General features: G+C 45.8%; 1 protein-coding gene across 2 annotated transcripts in view; it reads right to left on the minus strand.

The window, feature by feature from the left end:
• Positions 1 to 19,722, minus strand: part of ANKRD16 (ankyrin repeat domain 16) — a 355,029-nt gene that overhangs the window by 46,651 nt on the left and 288,656 nt on the right. For both annotated transcript variants that reach the window (XM_086918939.1, XM_086918940.1), the window contains one exon: positions 10,175 to 10,253. In XM_086918939.1, the coding sequence (XP_086775065.1) occupies positions 10,175 to 10,253 (79 nt within the window). The remainder of the gene's footprint in view (positions 1 to 10,174; positions 10,254 to 19,722) is intronic.

Here is a 19,722-nt window from a genome sequence, read left to right on the forward strand (position 1 = left end):
AAAAGGTGTGCTTACCCCTACTTTATGTGAGGTAACAGTAATCGCCCTTCTTAAACCGGACAAAAATATGGGCTAAAATTACAGCTAATAGGCTGCTCTCAAATTTTCTCTACTTGATTTGACCAGATCAGGCAGGTTTTGTCCCAAACAGGTCTACCTCAAACAACTTGCACACACGGTCTACCCTTGCGCATCAAATCGACCGTACCTTAGTGATGACTGCTAGTAGCCAAGGTCTTTGACTCCACTGAATGGCTGTATCTCATTACAGTTTTGGAGAAGATGGGTTAGGCCGAGATCTGGTAAGATGGGTATCCAAGCAAAACACAAATCTGCAAGCAAAAATGAAGAACTACAATATGACATACCCCCCAGTTCCTATTGGCAGAGAGATTAGGCAAGGGTGTCGTCTCTAGCCAATTCTTTTTGTGCTTGCACTGTAGCCCCTTTTCTGTATCATTAGGTAAAACAACTATCAAAGGGGAGCCCAGTTCTTCACACACAGAGTTATAATTTCTCTCTATGCAGGTGACATCCTGCTGTTAATTAACCGCATCGCTGCTGCGGTGATTTTTCCCCTACGTGGCTTTTTTCGAAAAGCTGTGTTAGATGACGAGCTCAGCTCATCATCCGCACACGCCCCCCTTGGCTGATGACGAGCTGAGCTCGTCATCGGCATCGATGGGGTTAAGGATCCTGACATGAATCTTTCCCCAGTCGTACTAGAAATTATTGCCTTTGAGACGTGGTCGGGCTTACAGATCGACTGGCACAAATTGCTCCTTATGGCATTGACAAAGGCCACTGCCTGATCAGAACTGGACCTTCCAAAAAATAGTTCCTACTAGCCTAAACTTCTAGTATTTGTCATGGAGGACTGTGGAGACAGGAGTTACTACGGAAGAGATGTATATAAATTATAGAAACACGTATTAAGGATCCTGCTTATTGGTACACCACACTGTGAGAAAAGGAGAATGCTGCATAGGTAACTAAATTGGTAGGACAACTGTTTTCATGGCCATGCCGGTTCGGTCTGTGGGATAATAAAGTGAAATCCACAATGAAGGTCAACTCTTTTACATACGAGAATGTCAGTTGTCATAGCGGCTGAGGTCATCTATAGCTTTGCTGTTTTTATTTATGAAACATAAAACTTTCTCCTGACATGAGAAAAATGCCCCTGTTTGCCCTTCTGATGAGTATGTACATATATTTAAGTTTAATATGGTCCTGAAGAAGGCGGTAGATGAGACATTTTAGAACCACCGAAATGTGTATTGACTGCTATATCCAGGCTCTGCCGGTCTATGGGTGATATTGTCTCTCCAGATTGTTGTATTATGAGTATATGGTATGTGGTGTGAATGGGATGTCAGAGGAGAGTGTGTATAAGGAGGGAGAATGGGGGGATGCAATTTTGAAATAAAAGTGTTTTTAAAGGAGGAAAATAAACATATATACCTCAATAAGAAATGAAGTCACGCTAAATGAATTGTGTTCTTGTGGAATATAAAAAAACATATGCAATAACTGTAATGGTAGTAAATTGTTGAAAAGTAATGAAAAAAAATTTAAAACACGAAATTTGCTATCACAAATATAGAGTGTGATATGGATCTTTTCTAGTGGGATTTATTCTTATGTGTTTAGAAGTTTAGACTAGCAAGATCTCTTATGTGGACTGCTCCTCTTTGATTCCCCTCGGTCCTATGCCCATTTTAAAAATTGAATAAGTGCGGGCCCCTATTGTGTTTTTTGCAGGACCGGACCTTCACCTGCAATGGAAGACGGAGCTCATTCGTTATCTTGGTATAAAGTTCCACCAAGATAGCGAAGTACTGTAAGGTTAAAAATATATTAAATGTATTATTACATCAAAGCAGCAGATAAAGTGCTGGATCAAAGTTCCTTTTACATTGGGCGGTAGGGTGACACTCATGAAGATGGTGGTGCTTTCCAGACTGATATACCGATTTAAAAATTTCTCACTTTCTCTTTCCCAGGCATTCATCACGATCCTCATTATAGAATTAGCTTGGGAATGTCATGAGCCGAGAATTGCATGATGGAAGCTACAGCTCCCATATAGTGCTAGGGGATTTACAGCACCTAACTTTGAAATATATTATCTAGTTCCACAGGCATAATTTTCCCATTAGAGGATACTTGACATGTGTCATCAAACCTTGGAGGCGTGCTTAGCCACTCCATAGCCACTACCCACTGCAATAATGCAAAAAAGTGTATGACCACGCAACGAGGTTCACACAGTTCAGCTCACCAGCTAGATCTGGGCTAGACTTGCCACAATCACAGACAATCCTACCACGTATTCCCCTCGCATATTCTACTTCTGCACAATCTGCACTTAGCGCTCACCACCTATTTTGATAAAGCATATTTAGTCCAGAGGACTTCTTACTATGGAGCTCTTTTTGGGAGTTCCTGTTCTCTTTCCTTTGATGAATTCATTAAACCAACACAGCATAGTACTATGCACATGCTATTATTTAATAGCCTCCGTTGGACCCTTCGAGCTATTCATCCATCCTTTTCTACTGAACCCCCTGAATGGCCACTCTTGACAATGATACTAAGGAACCCCAGCCCATACAAACTGACTACGAGAATGTACAATTCCTTTCATATAATTGCACCCCTCAACTTGAACTTCAAGGTGGGATGGGACCACAAGTTTGTCGTTTTCATCCTAGATGCACACTGGGCCCATTATTGTGAGCCGACCAAGAAAGTCTTGTTGAATGGTAAATTTCACATGCTCAAGAGTAAGTTCCTTCATAGGGCTTACTACACACCATTGTCCATGGTCAGATCAGGCTTCACGTCAGAATCTGAAAGATGGACGTGCAGTGCCCCTGAAGCAAAGATTTTACACATGGCTTGAGAGTGCCCTCAAATACAAGCATACTGGCTTAAATTGAATCGAGAACTTAATAACATGGTGTCCTCTGACTTAACGTTTATGCACTGACTGCCCTAATAGGCTATGCCAAAGATGTCCCTAAGCCCTATCGCAGTTTTGTGTCTATGGACAGGTTGGTGGTTTAACAGAGTTGCTATTAACTGAGGAAGAACGCTTCCCTAGATATGCCCACAGGTAGTGAGATTTGACTATGTGTTCGAATCACTCTGAGATATAACGTACCTTGCTGTCACGTGCTTTCTGCCCCTGGGACATTAGGGACCCACTTTGTCACTACTTATTAAATCTGAAACACTTCCTGAACGCTCATAATATATTACATTCTATTGAGTCAGGAATTACTATAATGCTCTGATTCAACATCAAGAGAATATCATTTAATCACTTGTTTTTATTTTATTTTTTTATAAATCTTTTTATTATTTTAAAAACAAGGAAAAAAAGAATAGACATATCCGGTGCCATACATTCATACATAATAATAGGGTGGACAGGTACAATGACAGGATAGACGTGGAGCAACAGAAGAATCGCTGAGACGCCTGCGCTAGTGAGTACGAAACAGGATTTGCAGCATTACAATCGACAAACAACTTAAGCGCAGGCCCTCATAGCCCGCCCACCCATAAAATCAGAATAGTAGAAGAAGCATGGCAACGGGACTCTGGAATTTAAACAAAATCAGGATATTCTGCCAATATTACTAATAAGGGAGAGACTAAAGAAAAGATTGAGGAAAAAGAAAACCATAAGAACGAAAACAGAAATAAAACAATAAACCCATCCCCCCACCCTGCACCCCTGTATATGGCTATCGCCTAACCCTAACTAGCAGTGTGCCTGTTGCCCCAACTAACTAGGTTCTAAATATAGAAAAGAGAAATAAATGGGGGAAGGCATTTCCGTATGGGCTCCCAGTCCCCCCCCCCTCCCCCCCCCCCGCCAGAGACAAGCACCCCCTATGATGAAAATACAATTTTATCTGAGATCACAGAAAAAGTAAATTAGGGGGAGCTGTGATACACCGCCCAGCCTCCCGTGAGTCCAACAGTTACAAAGCCCACATCCATTAAGGCCATAGTACCAACCCCGGTCAATCGATCTCAGCCTTGGCCCTACCAAACAATCATGCGAACCCCTCCTGGTAGGACCACTACGTCTACAGGAGAATCAAAGTGCAAAAAGAGTCTGAAAAAATTCAGTCCAAAACAAATCATAGTCGATAAGTCCTCAAGAACTCCATCCGCACAGAAACGCTCCCTCATGGACGGATAGTCCCAATGTTGTTTTCTCCACAATCGTACAGTCACCAAAGAGGGAAAGGATGAAACAGAAGTCCAAGAACAATCACCAACAGGAGTCTCCCGGAAGGGAATGCCAATCGATACTCCTAAAGTCAGCAATGATGGTAGGCGTAGCAATAAGTTTGAAACACCGGGTACATGATTCTCCAGAGTACCGACCAAGGGCTTCGGCGCCTCTTGTCGCACGGGGCCCCCGTCCAGAATCAAAATGGTCGTCATATGAATCGTAGCTGGTTGCAGTTCCTGCAGTGGAGCAGGGTCCGGTTCCACACACCCCGTCTCAGATAGGCCCCTAATCATTTTGTGAACCAGGGCATCCATATGTGAATGAAATGCCCCGATGGCTGCCAATACTGTCATCAGCGACGGCTCACGCGCCGTCCGGTCCATTTCTCCTCGCTCTGTACCAATCATATTCACTTCCCCCAGAGAGCCCGGTTTCTTCGGGGGAACAGACAGGAGCGGAACGGACGGCGTCGGAGGGTGTCTGATTGGTTTCTGTGGCAGCAATCTGCACTCCGCTGCCGCAAGTGAAGACCCCGACCCAACGAACCCCGGCGGTGGCAAACCGGGTCCGCGGGACAGGGACCTCCACCTACAGCCACTGTCGTGCCACGTCAATCAGAATGGCCTCCGTCAAAATCGGGCAAAAAAGACCTCCACTGCGATAGACCGGACCCTGCTGGATTCTCACGGCCGATGTTGTTCAACTGCAACCCGGCTGGGTCAAAACTCAAGTCCCCGGCTCTCCTGCTGGACTAGGCCGCAAACTTCAACTCGACGCAACTCAGTCTACCAAGCCGATTACGTTTTCGGGATTGCACCATCGGAGTGTGCATCGGTTCATCTACACGGAGGTTGGGCGTTAAAACAGGATTATCGACAGGATCATCTGGCAGGATACGAAGGTCGGCGGAGCCGGGAGCCTAAGCAGCCATCTTGTTTGCTAGCGTAGCTCCCCCCCATTTAATTCCTTGTTAATACTATTTGATATTGCCTTCTAGCGCGTAATGCAATGCACTCAAATGGTTCCGTTATATATAATTGTATACAACGGTATGCTGATTGCTGTATCATAGAAAAACCACCACAGGGTATGGGCTCCCAACAGCAAGGTCAAGCCACTGACTACTGTCAAATAAAAATCATGCCAATACTGTTCTCCTTGTTTTTTGTTCAAATTCACCTCCACATACGAATTAAATAATATGTGTAATCACAGTTCATTGCCAGAATAAATATATTTTATTTTTATTTTTGATCCATTGTTTTGGTTAAATTTTCACCAATTTTACATTTCAAAAACAACTGTACAAGACATACAACAACATTAATCAAATGTTTCTAAAACATTATCCTCAACACATTCATATTCATACTCACAATAACTTCATACCTCAATCATACTATCTCTCACATGCATGCACACCACAATATCATTTACACTTTAAATACACTATTCACAAGATGCCATAGACCATTTAGTTTGTCAATAACTACTACTACTGTAATGACTTAGCCTTGAGAAAGCCCTGGCTCGATCTGCCACAGAGGGCGAAACAAGTGTCGACTGTTTTCTGTCATTGTCAACATAAGCTGGCTGCCTCACTTCAATAAAAATTGATGGACCAAATAACGCGGATCATGGATTAAATAAGTGATAAAATATTTAAAATGGAGTATTAGCTGGTAATCAGCGTAATATTTGAAAAAGAGGTTTCATTCTAGCTGTCTCAATATTTACTCACAACGAAGGAACTTCAGCTCAATAATACATAACCCTATATGTCCATGAGGTTAGCCTGGACTTCACCCGAGAAGCCAGATGTTCTCAGCTAGGCATGGCGCCGCAAGGCCATCGTAGATGAAACCACACTACGCAGCGAGTCAGTCGCATCCAAGCCACACCTAATGGTGAAAATTGCTGCATCTCTCCTATCTTTCACTGCCTGGGAGAGCTCGGCTGAGGCTTCCTCCGCGACCCACGGTAGCACTTGCAGAACTATTTCCCATAAAGTGTGCGAGAAACAGCCCAATAAGCATGCAGTGTTCACCGACCACAATGCAAGGCTGGTGGAAGAAAACATCTTCTTCCCAAGTGCATTGAGCCTCTTGGATTCCCTATCCGAAGGAGCGGAAGGGAACGCACCATGGGACATTGAAGCCTGAAAAACCAAACTCTCAGTGGTGGGATGTTGGCTGAGGAAACATGGATCACCCAGAGCCGTGTGATGGCAGCATGCTATTGTTTTGTTCACAGGAGCCCCTGTACTTGGCTTAGACCACATGCCTAGAAGGACATCTGTCGGGGGAGGAGCTACGTCAGCAAGCAAGATGGCTGCTTAAGCTCCCGGCTCCGCCGACCCCCGTAACCCACCACGATATCCTGTACGCTATCCTGACTTTACGCCCAGTCTCTGTGTGCATGAACTGATCCACACTCCGATGGTGAAATCCGGATACTTTTATCGGCTTGTTTGACGAAGTTCCATCGAGTTGAAGTTTGCGGCCTACTCCAGCGGTGAAGCCGGGGCCTGGAGTACTTTCACAGCCGGGCTGTAGTGCAACAACATCGGCCAGGAGGATTGGGCTGGGTCCGGTCAACCGGAGTGGAGGCCTTAATTCAGCCCGAAATTGACAGCGGTCGTTTCCATCGCTCAACATCGAGTGGGGGCCCCGTTTCACGATCTCTGGGGTTCGGTGGTTCGGGGTCTCTGGCCTGCGGCCTTCACCGGGTTGACCGCGGTTGCGGACGAAGACTGGTCACCCCTCGCAAATTGCACTTTCGTGGTCCTGCCTGTACCCCCCGAGGATGCCAGATTCACCCGGGGAGGTGATTGTGACCGATGTCGGGCATGAAACTATGAATCGAGCGATGCATGAACCATCACTGAGGTCGATACTGGCAGAACTTTGGGCATTTCGCTCACATGTGGATACTTTGGTGAGCAAATTGGACACGCGCTTATCTGCAATGCTCCGGACGGAACCGGGCCTGGCCCTATCGTTGGAACCGGAATCTACAGCCATTCAGACCGCGGCCATTTGGATTCCGTGCGAGAGCCCCGTGAGGAAACAGGCATTGGAACCATCGGATGGTCCCCTGGGAGATTGTGTTCCTGAGGATGTCATGATCTTGCTGAACCTTCCACCACCACTGGCTTTGGAGATAACATCAGGCGCGCCCCCCCGGAGACTTTTGTTTGTGACACTCTATTTCCTTTGTGGTCATCTTCTCCTTTCTTGGTGACGCTGCGACTCCTGTGCAAGACACATTGGAACTGTTCAACTAGGAGGGAGAGTCCGTCTGCGTCTACAGTTCCTGTGGACTCACTGCCTGCCGGTAGCCATGGACTGCTTTCTGATGACTCTCTGCCTCTTTATTGCTTCTTCTTGTGCCTTTGGGTCTCGCTGGGAGGGGTTCGCGTTCTGGTTCGGAAGGGACAAGGTTGAGATCGACTGGGTCGGGAATGGTTGGCATGGCGTTTATACATGTTGGACTTTTAATTGTTTGCTCTGAGAGGCTGGGTGGTGTCACACGGTACCCTCTACTTTCATTTATATTGTTGTTTTAAACTTGTCTTTATAATGATAGGGGGTGGCTGTCTCGGGCGGGGGGTCTAAAGGGGCCGGGAGCCCACACGGAAATGCCCTCCTCCGTTTCTTCTCCTACCTTTGGGGTTTTAGTTATTAGGGGCGACAGGCACGCTGCTAGTGGGGTCAGGCTATAGCCATTTGCAGGGGTGCAGGGTGGGGGGTTGGAGGTTGTTTTTTTTTTGCCTTTTTTATTTTCTATGGCCTTTCTTTCTTTCTTCCTTTCCCCTTTTTAAGGATCAGTATTGCTATGAATCAACTAGACTCTTATTGTGTGCTCGTATTTCGTGCTGATGCTCTTATGATATCCTGACTTTTGGGTGGGCGGGCTCTGAGTGCCGGAGCAATATGGAATGTGACTTTTGTTATCTTTCGTACAGGTCTCAATGCTCTGGTGCCACTTTTCTATTATAGTGGTTATTTCATGCAAATCCTGTTTTTACCCTGTCCCCCGCATTCTGTTAGATTGTATAGCACCTGATCCTCTCGTATATAATATAAAATGAAACCTCTGTCTCATCCTGTAACCCATCTGTGCATTCCTAAATACAATTCTTATCCTGAATCGCTGCCGGACCTCGGGATTGTCGGCTGATGAGCCGTTTTGTACGGTGATATTGGAGATTTTAATTTTCTTAGCGGCCGGCCCCCGCGGTTGTAGGCCCATACTTGTATTTTTATTGAATGCTACAATAAAGGTTTGCAAAAAAAAAAAAAAAAGGACATCTGTCAGATCTTTATTAAATGGCAAAAGTGGTTCGGGTGAGGAAGCATCAGGCTGAAGCACCTCAGTCAAGAGATTAATCTTGACCTGCAGTGAGGGAAGCTCCAGGGAAAGGACCTCTGCTGCCCTCTTCAACACCATGGCATAAGATGCCCCCTCCTCCGTAGCCACACTAGGCAGAGAGAGCGTGCCAGTATCTGGAGATGTGTTCAGTTCACTGGCTTTTTCCAAGGTCTTCATACCAGTCCAATTGCTCACATGGGCAGCCAACTGGTGTTCCAAAGGATCCAGGGACCCTCCTATTTTTCTCCCAAGCCTGGAACCTCTTCAAAATGAACACGCAACAATGTAGAACGTCTGGGCTGGACCCTGCGCTGGAGCCAACACTGAGTGATATCAATCCGACTGTATCAGCATCAGGCTGGCGTCAGAGGCTCTGACTTCAGGGCTGGCGAATGGGAAGATTATGTTGGCACGACCTGTGTCGACTCGGATCCCTCAGACCCTACCAGCGCCAATTCCAGAGTGTTCGCTGTGGAGCCTGGTGGGGCCTCTTCCGACACCGAGGGGCACAAAGCGCACCAGAGGCCCACTCAAATACGCAGCGCATGGCCTTGTGGAATTCTTTTACTTGAGAGGGGTGGTCGCTCCGGCTTCTAGAAACAGGGGGAGGTGCGGAGTCAAACCCGGCAACGATTCCGCAGTACCGTGCCTAGAGTGTCAATACTCCTAACCTGTCTTGTCAACGGACAACAGATGACGTGAAGTCGAAGTCCATTTGGACTGCTTCTTTTTCTTATGCCTCTTCGCCGAGTGTCCCAAGGGTTCGAGTGCCAAGAAGGACTTGTAATTCCGTGAACTTCTCTTCCTCGATCAGGACCGGCAGCTCGGAGGAGTCGCACTCGATGGTGTCAACTGCCGGGGCGCAAGGAGCTACATGGACTGATCCTGCAAAACCTTCGGTGCCATGGCCCGGCAGTTCGAGGACAACTTTGAGTCGTGCTGGAGACACCACAAGCAAACGAGATGGTGGTCTGTTACCGACATGGTGGAGTGACAGGCCCCACATGGCTTGAAACCTACCCGTCTAAAGGTCATCCTAAACACACAAGAAAAATCTCTCGACAAATTGCCAAAAAGAGACAGAGGGGTAGCTCTTGTCCGGAATAGCTCTTAACTGACGCAGAAAGTAAAGAACTGACGTCCGCATGCCTGTGAGGTGCTGCCTATAAAGGTGACTGTGATATAACAACCGATCTGGTGACGTCACACACAGCTGAACAGAGCCACCCAATGACGCGCAGGGGTACTGCTCTCACAAACGTTTCCGGATCCAGTCTGACACCTGGGAAATTCAAAGGTAAAGAATCTGCAACTAGAAGCCTCAATCCAATCTATCCATGCGCACATTGATGTTGCATTAAATGTTGTGTTCTAATTTACCTTTGTATTATAACGTTAACTTGATTCACTCAGTCACACTATAGTCCCTAATGGCTCAATCCATATAATGTCTAACAATACAATCCACAAATCAAGAACAATTATAACACACATAATCACAAACACACACAATTAAAATGAATATAAAAATCCATCTCTTACCAGACCGTTGTTTCCCATCCCTAGCATGCAGATCCGCACCAAGAGACAATAGTGATGAGATTGTTCTTAAATGTCCTTCCTTCATTTGAGAGTGATGAAGAAAAAAGAAAAAATGACATTTACTCAGAGGAACAGGCAATACTGGCCGGGTTTTAACAATTTTAAGAACATCAACAGTGAGAAGTTTTTAGGTTAGTGTAAATTTAAGGTGAAAATAAGAAAATCTGAATCTCTACGACGAGTAAACTAAATACTCTATATATTTTTGCACTAGAAAGACTAACATGAACTGCATCAAAGTAAAGTAGAAGGCCATAAATTCAATCAAAATATTAACTAGTGAAAGGAGGCATGCCCATACAGTACCTCACTGAATTAAACAAAGCTTAAGTGGTGGTAAAGCTTCAGCTGGAAAACTGGGGATTTGACCCACACATTCATCATCAACATTTGAAGCTTCCTAAATCATAGGTGCAGAAGAAAAGACATTCTTGTTGCCATTCAATTTTAGACTGAATTTGTCACCTGATGGACCTTCATGCTGCTTGTATAAATGGAAAGAAATTCAACCTCAGCTATCTGGAAAATAAAATGCAAACAAAAGTACATCAGAACATCCTCCCTAAATAAGGAGGATGGTCTCGGGTACCTATACTGACAAGAATTGGTGTGCCAGTGTAAGGTTTCTGCAGGTGAAACCACCGGGGTTCAGACAGCACAAACAAAATGGAATCCACTAGGTGGAAGGCGGTTGTTACCACAATGGTGGGGAGCAACCAGTGTTGTTAAAATACCCCTCACACACCAACAGGCCCCTTGGTGTCATGCTTCATCATCGGGGTCTTCGCAAACCTCTACGGGATGCGGCGTGCTACGACTTCACGACTACGCAGGAGCACTTTACGAGTGAACTATGTGTTTGGTGTGTGTGAGTACAAGAAAGTGAGTGGTGAGGTGAAAGTGAATAATTAAAAAATACCTGGCACGTGAGTACCGAAATTTTTTTTATTTAGTCTCCGGCTGGTATTATTAAAAAGAGTGCTAGAGTTGTTGTGGTTTACTGATTAGGGTAACCCAACCAAATTAGTGCGTCGACATGTTTCGGAGTTATGGAACTCCTTCTTCAGGACGGGAATATGCACTACTTATCCCCACCTTACTCACATGTGTGTAGATTTTAAAGTGTGCTCTACAAAAATAAGATAAGTGTGAAAATGTACCTATCTATGTTGAATGCAAGGTCTGTTGCGCCCAATTGGCGATTCAGGACACTTATGAAGGGAGGTCAAATGGCCTCATGAGCCACAGCGTGTTGGGGGGTCCGTTCTACCCGGTATGGCAACGGTTATCCCAGGACTGTCTGGCTTGCTACCCCGGTACATTTTCACACTTATCTTATTTTTGTAGAGCACACTTTAAAATCTACACACATGTGAGTAAGGTGGGGATAAGTAGTGCATATTCCCGTCCTGAAGAAGGAGTTCCATAACTCCGAAACATGTCGACGCACTAATTTGGTTGGGTTACCCTAATCAGTAAACCACAACCACTCTAGCACTCTTTTTAATAATACCAGCCGGAGACTAAATAAAAAAAATTTCGGTACTCACGTGCCAGGTATTTTTTAATTATTCACTTTCACCTCACCACTCACTTTCTTGTACTCACACACACCAAACACATAGTTCACTCGTAAAGTGCTCCTGCGTAGTCGTGAAGTCGTAGCACGCCGCATCCCGTAGAGGTTTGCGAAGACCCCGATGATGAAGCATGACACCAAGGGGCCTGTTGGTGTGTGAGGGGTATTTTAACAACACTGGTTGCTCCCCACCATTGTGGTAACAACCGCCTTCCACCTAGTGGATTCCATTTTGTTTATGATAATTGCTAGGGGAGACAGAATCCACTATTCCCTCTCCTTCCCTCTTTTGTTAACGATTATTGTTCAGACAGCACAAACATGATGGTTTATACAACCCTTATTGGAGCAAGGGGGCAATCATTACCTGCCAGCTAAACTCTAAACACCTCCAACAGCTGTTTAATTCCCAGGTTATGGAGCTCTTAGTGATGATCAGGAATGAAAAAGTGACTCTACTTTTAACTGTCCATTGCCCCTCTTCAATCCTCCTGCAAATTCATTACCCTTATCCCTGCTGCTGTACCATCAAATCACAACTGACCTCACACAGCCACGCAGTCTGAGGAGGACAGCTGCTGCCTGCATTGCTTTCCAATCCCAAAAGTAATTTCATAATCCCTGCTAGTTCTTCAAAGTTATAGAGAATCAAGGAGATAAAAAGAGACTAGCAGCCAGATGTTGCTGATGAACATTGACACTTTCAAGAAGCAACCCTCTTGCTTTAAGCAGTATTCCTGATTTAATTACCTCCACAACAAGGCTTACTGAGCACCACCCTATGCATATCGGGCATTATCTCAGGCCTATTCTGCATTATCCAAGGCATATACATAAAGCTGATACCTGAAATGCTAAGTAGCAGCCTCTACACAGTGGCAGCATTTTTGCATTCCCATTAACATAATCTTTTATTCAACAGTAAGCACTCAATAATTTGCATTAGCACAGAAGATATTAACACCCTTATATATTTGCACAACACCCTAACATACGATGGTAATCACTGTGTTGTTATTTTTCTTTTGGGCCCAGGAATTGTGTTCAACAATTAACTCTGCAAAGAATTAGTGCTGGGCATGAGATTGACAGTTATAGGATGTAAAACCAGCATATTGGTGAGCAATTTCCGCCCCATTTCCTTGCTTCCCTACCGTAGCAAAGTATTGGAAGCCCATGTCACCAACTTCCTCAGCTCCTTCATCGAACGTACTCAGTTTTTCGACCCTCAACAGGCTGGCTTCAGACCTGCCCATTCGACTGAGTCAGTCGTACTGTCAGTGATGGAGGAGCTGCGGAGAGGGGCGGACCTTAAGACCAGTCAGGCCTTGGTGCTCCTGGATTTGTTGGCTGCCTTTGACACGGTCGACCATGACATTCTGGTCCGCCGTGTCGGAGAGGCCGGCATCCAGGGGCCGGCCCTTGAGTGGGGCCGTTCTTTTTTAAGCAACCGTCATCAGGCAGTCCGTCTCTCCCACTTCTCAGCTGATAAAGTGAAGTTGACATGTGGCGTCCCCCAGGGCTCTTCCCTTTCCCCTCTCCTTTTTAATGTGTATCTTCCCCCCCCCCTTATCCGTTTCCTCCGAGGCAGTAACGTCACCGCATTTAACTATGCGGACGACATTCAGTTGGTCTTTGATATTGACTCCTCCGACCAATCCATTCACAATTTTCAGTCCACCCTGGACCATATTAAGGATTGGATATGGGAAAATCATCTCACGCTCAACACCTAAAAGACCGAGCTGGTCTGGGGGCACCCCCAATCCATGGACCTCCAACTTCTGGCCCCCAGGTCTTGGCCTACCTCCCCGCCCTGTTGACTCTGCAAAGAGCCTGGGAGTTATTATTTGTAAGGACCTCTCGATGAAGCCCCACAATAATGCAGTGGTCTCTTCTAGTTTTTTCCACCTCCGAAAGATCAGCAAGATTTCCCGCTTCCTCACTACGGAGGCCCTTACTTTGGCCCTTTTGGCCCTTGTAATCTCCAGGATCGATTACGCCAACTCTCTCTACGTTGGCATCCCCGCATATGAGTTGAACCTCTTGCAGCTGGTTCAAAACCAGGCAGCTAGATTGATTTTTCACCAGCCTAGACACCATCATGTTCGCCCCCTGCTCAAAACCCTCCATTGGCTCCCGGAAGCCTAACGGTGCGAATTTAAAATCAGCTGCATCACCTTCAAAGCCTTGGCCGGCCTCGGCCCGGTTTTTATTTCCTCTCTTCTCCACCATTACTGCCCATCACGCAATCTCCGCTCCTCTCATCTCGCCTTGCTTACGACTCCTACTTTTAAACGCAAGAAGCACAGGGGCCTTTAATTCTCGTTCCTTGACCCCATCTACTGGAACGCGCTCCATCTGGAGCTCAGATCTACTACCTCTTATGCCCATTTTAGATCTCTTCTGAAAACTCACCTATTCCGTATAGCTTATGACTAATCCCTCTTTCCTCTGCTGCCTTAATTGCTGAACGTTCGTCCTCCTTTGCTCACATCGCCATGAAACCGTTGGGTGTAAGTGCGCTTTACAAGCCTTTTTAACATAACATAACATAAAATAACATAACATAACATATTTCTACAGGAATACTGAGACCCCTCACCTGAAGGGCCTTGATCCATTTTAGGAAAATAACCAATTTTGTTGGCGACTTCCCTTTAGGTGAAGGCTTCTGGCATTCTATTTTCCATTTGTATCAGGTATTTTTGTAGTTAGAAATGCTTGGAAGGTGTATCCTGACACTAAACGGTAAACTGGTCCTTCTTCTCCCCCCCTCTCCGGGTATATTGGCACAAGATTTATGAAAGCTGTCTTCCATCTGGCATTCTTCTTCACATGTATTTAGTGCTGAGCATCCAGTGCTCCCACTCTGCACAATTTGTGAACATGTTCTGATGACTACTGCTGCTGTATTATAGGAATGGTGGGGATAGAAGTAGCCACATTGATGGGGTAGTTGTGTCCTACTAGCTCAGTTTGTTCCTTAGCTGTCACTCTTTAGACGGTCCTTCTAATATCTCTGTAGGGAAATGAGCAGGGAAAAAGACTGTCAAAGTCACATGAAGCTCCCTTCTTTGCCGGAATTTGCTAGAGTAACATGGAGAAGAAAAAAAAGAAAGCCAGAGCGAGGTGAAGAGGCAAAAACTGAGAATAAATGGTGAACCCAAGAGTCAGCTTCATGTGAAACACAGAAAACAGGCCTGCCCCCTTTAGCTACAGTGTTTAACATGAAGAGTTTGAGAACAACAGCTCCTCATTCCGTGATGCTTCTTGTGAAGTTTGCCTCAATTAGTAAACAGTGTTTTACAACATGGCTATCACACAACCTGACTTGATGAACGAGGTGGCTTTGTATGGTAGGGAACTAGTGAGGTTATTTAGAGTTTGGCAGATGCAGGACATTCACCAAAAATTGTTGGATGTCACATCTGTCCAATTTACTCTCTACACCAGGGGTTGCCAACCATTCTGTAACAAAAGCTACTTGTGATCAGTGAAAATCATCACTCATTGTTACACATACTCCCTTGCCCTGCTTTACTGACTTTAAACGTAATGTCCATGGAGCCCAATACTGTGGTTTGAACAAAATACTAGGGGGTACTATGACTGCCATGAGCATCAGTAAGTGCATGTGTATGAACATATGTGTGAATGAATGGGATATATGTGTAAGGGTGACTGAGAGCTGTGTCGTATGTACTAGTGGCACAGGACATACCTTTTGCCATATGTGGCACAGTTACATGTATAACACAAACACACTTTTTTTTTTAAAATGGGAAAAATTTAAAGTGCAGAAAATGTTCTGCAGAAATCTTCATAATAAGGAATATTTTTCTGCACTTGTTGGAACATTTCTATGCACTTTTAATTTCCCCCATTAAAAAAAATATGGCTGTATTTTTCAGTCATAAATATGGCAGCGTGTCTACCAGCCAATGGAAGCAATATTCATTGTGTGTAAATATGATACTTTGAAATGGAGGAAAATTCAACTAAAGAGTTAACTTTATGTTCATATGCATTATATAAAACGCATAGTTTTAATTTTCTCCCATGTTAAAGTGGCTTTACAAACAGCAGGCATATTACTCCCAGTGGCCTGTAGACATGGTGCCATATTTTTAACAGGAAAATACAGTTGCTTGTTTAAATGTGGGGAATTTGAAATGAAGAAACATGCTTCATTAAACATTAGGATTTAATTGGCTTCACTTACAGTAGAGAAAAACATTAAGAATGTTTTATAGAAAACATTTTCTTCACTTTATATTTATCCCATTTAAAAGAAAATGAAAACAATTCTGTAATAAATATGGCTCTGTGTCTACCAGTGTAAGAAAGTGGCTCTGTATATACTGGACCAAACTAAGGTACAGTGTGCACAGGGTCCACAGTCCCCAGATGTTTGGCAGAGGCTAAAGTTAGATATAACCTTACTCTCTAAAGTGGTAGCTTGGTCGGGCAGTAAGGCAGTTTCAGAGGACAGTGTAAAGCATTTGTTGTACACACTAAGTCAGCAAATGGTCTCACACACTCAAGATCTGAATTCTAGGACAATTGTTTTGTATCAAAATATATGGTTGTTTTATTTTAGAACCAACAAGGTATTAAAATACACTTTCTCAGAATTAGTTACTTTAGTTAAATACTTTTCAAATAGGCAATAGACGTTTTGATTACAATAGTTACAGTGGTTGCAATAGGCAACACAATTTCAAACACAATGATACATTGAGCTCAATGGAAATTTCTAGTTAAATGCAATTAGCTACTTTATAGATTACTATTCTAACCACAGGACTGGATCCTAGATTCAGTCCTGGGACATTTCATGTAAACAATGAAGTAAAAGCGTTTTAGTTACAGTTGTGGTTTTTAAGGAATATTATTATATTTTAAAAATTGACGCTTAGAAACTTTTTCACATAGAATTACCAATGTTATCCTACGGGAGGAAATTCATTTAGCAGGTAAGTAATATTATTGTTACTTTTTCTTACTCAGTGGTGGATCCTGGATCCAGCACTGGTGTATCTCCTGTAAACAATTGAAAGAATGCGTTTAAGTCATACAGGGGAATTTTAAGGAATATTTGTAGTTTTTGAAAATCGGCACTTAGAAACTTTTCTGGTGAAAACCAGACAATAAATTCTATGTCAGGACCGGAGGCTTCAGATTATGCTTCTCTCTCTTCGCTGTTTATTTCACAAAACCACATAACAGCCAGAAAAGCAACTTATTTTCTTTGCAAACATATATGTCAAGTACCCAACACGGGTTAAACATATCAAACATGAGAAAAAACACATGGGATAAACCACAACTCCCATCAGTCCAAGAACCATAGTCCTTTCATAGTGTCCATGACATTAAGGTAGGGCGTCCATCTTATGCTCCCTTCCTCTTTCTTTGCTGCTTCGCAGCCAGTTAAGATCCTTTTTCCCTTTCTCCACTCATAATTCTGTAGTGGGATTGTTTGGGGTGGCACTGTGTGGTTATTTCTTGTGTTAAACGGGGACTCTTCACTGCGGGTTTTTCACATGTGTGTTTCCTCCCACAGAGCCCCGTAAATGTTTTACTTTTGTCACGGGGACGTTTTCGCCCCTGACGCGACTGTCCCCGGGGTTGTGGCTCGCATGCATTGCCGTTAGAGGGCGCCGTCGCATCTCGTTCTCCTCGGTGCGATTTCCCCCTGGCGGGAGTCGCGCTGAGGAGAGCGACAGCGTCAGAGCCTTTGATTGCCGCCTCACCGTGACGCCCAATCCCGGGTTGTATTGCCCGTTACAGCTTGACGCCCCGTGTGGGGTCTGTACCAGCGGGTTACCGCTACTGACGCCTACGGGCTGTACCCTCTTCATTTGCTGATGGACGGCGGATTCATGCAGTTTTCTTCAAGCGCGCTTGGGAGGCGGCAGAAGGCCCGGTCTTTTTCTAAGAGGGCCTGCGCGCTATCAGAGGGGTGCTGCCTCTTACCTTCTGGGTCCCCAGATACGAAAAACTTTGCTAGCCTTAGGTTGGCCCATACCTGCTGGTACCTGGAACCAGTTCCGAAATCCTCCCCCTAACCTCGACCTCTATAATGGCGGAGGGCTTCTACGTGGAGGAGGAGGAGACCAACCAGTGCCTGGGGGACGATGAATTTTACGAGGCTGTTGACCAGTCCATTTATAGGTGTGTTCAAGAAATTGTGGGCCCGATGGAGGATAGACTCTTAACCCATATAGTTGAGGAGTGTGCAAAGTTGACCCCGATTCCCCTAGCAGCCCACGGGGCTTCCCCCTCATCTGCGGAGGGTAAACCCCCCGCACCTAAGAGAGCGTGTAAGGATGGTGGTTCGGGGGCCTCACAGGGCGTGGATAAGGACGCCTTTGAACGCCTCAGAGACGCGTTCCTTGCTAAGACGTCCGGACCTGAACCCTCTGGGTCGCTCCCGGGTCCCTCAACGTCGACAGCGACAGACCCTTCCTCACCGGGAGGGCTCTCCCCAGTGGACACGGACGATGACGATGGCAATTCGGTGCGCTCGTGGCGTCCGTCCGGATCAGCGACTGAGTTACCCCACGACACTTCAGGGATGCTTGATCCGGACGATATAATTCATCCGAGGTCGGCGGCCTGGGCGCCGGGCGACAAAGTCGCGAAGTTCGTGGCGGGTCGTCTACGTAAGCCACTGGAGAAAGAGGCACGTGCTTGCCTAAGGGGAGAGTGTCCGCGGCCTACGCTGGAGGACAAAGTGGCCTTGACCCCAGAGTTGGACGGCAAAATGGCCACATTTATGGCCAAGTTCGTCAAAGACCCCCGCAAGGGCATTGATCGCTCGTGGCGTTCATGCCAAGATAAATTGCTAGACACCATAGGCCCTTTAACCAAAATTCTTGATATGGCGGAGGAAGCCAAGGTCTCAGGTTCCGCCATTTCCCCAGAGATCCTATCCGATTGGGCGCAGAGAGCTGTGATCTTTTTAGGGAATGCTAATTGCGCCCTTTCAACTGAGCGTAGACGCTCCTTGCTGATCAAGTTAGATCCCAAATTAGGGGATTTGGCCTCCTCGGAGGCAGGAGCGGTGGCACAGGGCAGTCTATTTGGAGACCCTTTCACAAAAGAACTAGGGAAGTTCGTCTCCACCTTCTCGTCCCTGGATAAGGCCCAATCCACCATTAAGAGGGTGTTTAGCCAGCGTTTTTCCAGGGGGGCCGGTCGTGGTAGGGTCCTCACGACCGGCCGTGGCGGTCAGAACCAGCAGAACAAAGGACAAGGATCCGGCAGAGGCCAATACAATTTCTCCGCCAATTACAACAATTTTTACCCTTCCCGAGGACAACGTTTCAGAGGAGGCCGCAGCATCTACAGGAATGACACAGGAAGCGGCAATTCCCACGGTGAGTGTAATGCCGACGGACAATGTTCGAATAGGGGGGAGGCTGGCTTGTTTTCCAGACGCCTGGTCAGCGCTCATGAACGATGCATGGGTTCTGCAAACCGTGCGCGGTTTCCATATAGACTTTTACGACCGGCCATGCCAATTAAGGGATCCACGTCCCATTCTTTTTTCCCGGGAGGATGCCCGGTTGATCGACGAGGAGGTCTCCTCGCTGTGCCGAAAAGGGGCCATCTGTCGATCGACAAGGCATCCTGCAGGTTTCCTCAGCAATATTTTCCTAGTGGAAAAGACGGACGGGGGAAAGAGACCAGTGATAAATCTTCGGGAGTTCAACGGTTAGTTGGTCTACAACCACTTCAAGATGGAAGGCATCCATCTTTTGAGGGACATACTCCTGACCAACGACTGGATGGTCCGTCTGGACCTCAAAGACGCTTACTTGGTGGTTCCAATCCACCCGCCGCACAGGCGGTTCCTTCAATTCCTCTGGCGGGAGCAGGTCTACGAATTCACAGCCCT

The sequence above is a fragment of the Lissotriton vulgaris genome, chromosome 1_1 (genome assembly GCF_964263255.1).
Source record: "Lissotriton vulgaris chromosome 1_1, aLisVul1.2, whole genome shotgun sequence".
Lineage (NCBI taxonomy): Eukaryota > Metazoa > Chordata > Amphibia > Caudata > Salamandridae > Lissotriton > Lissotriton vulgaris.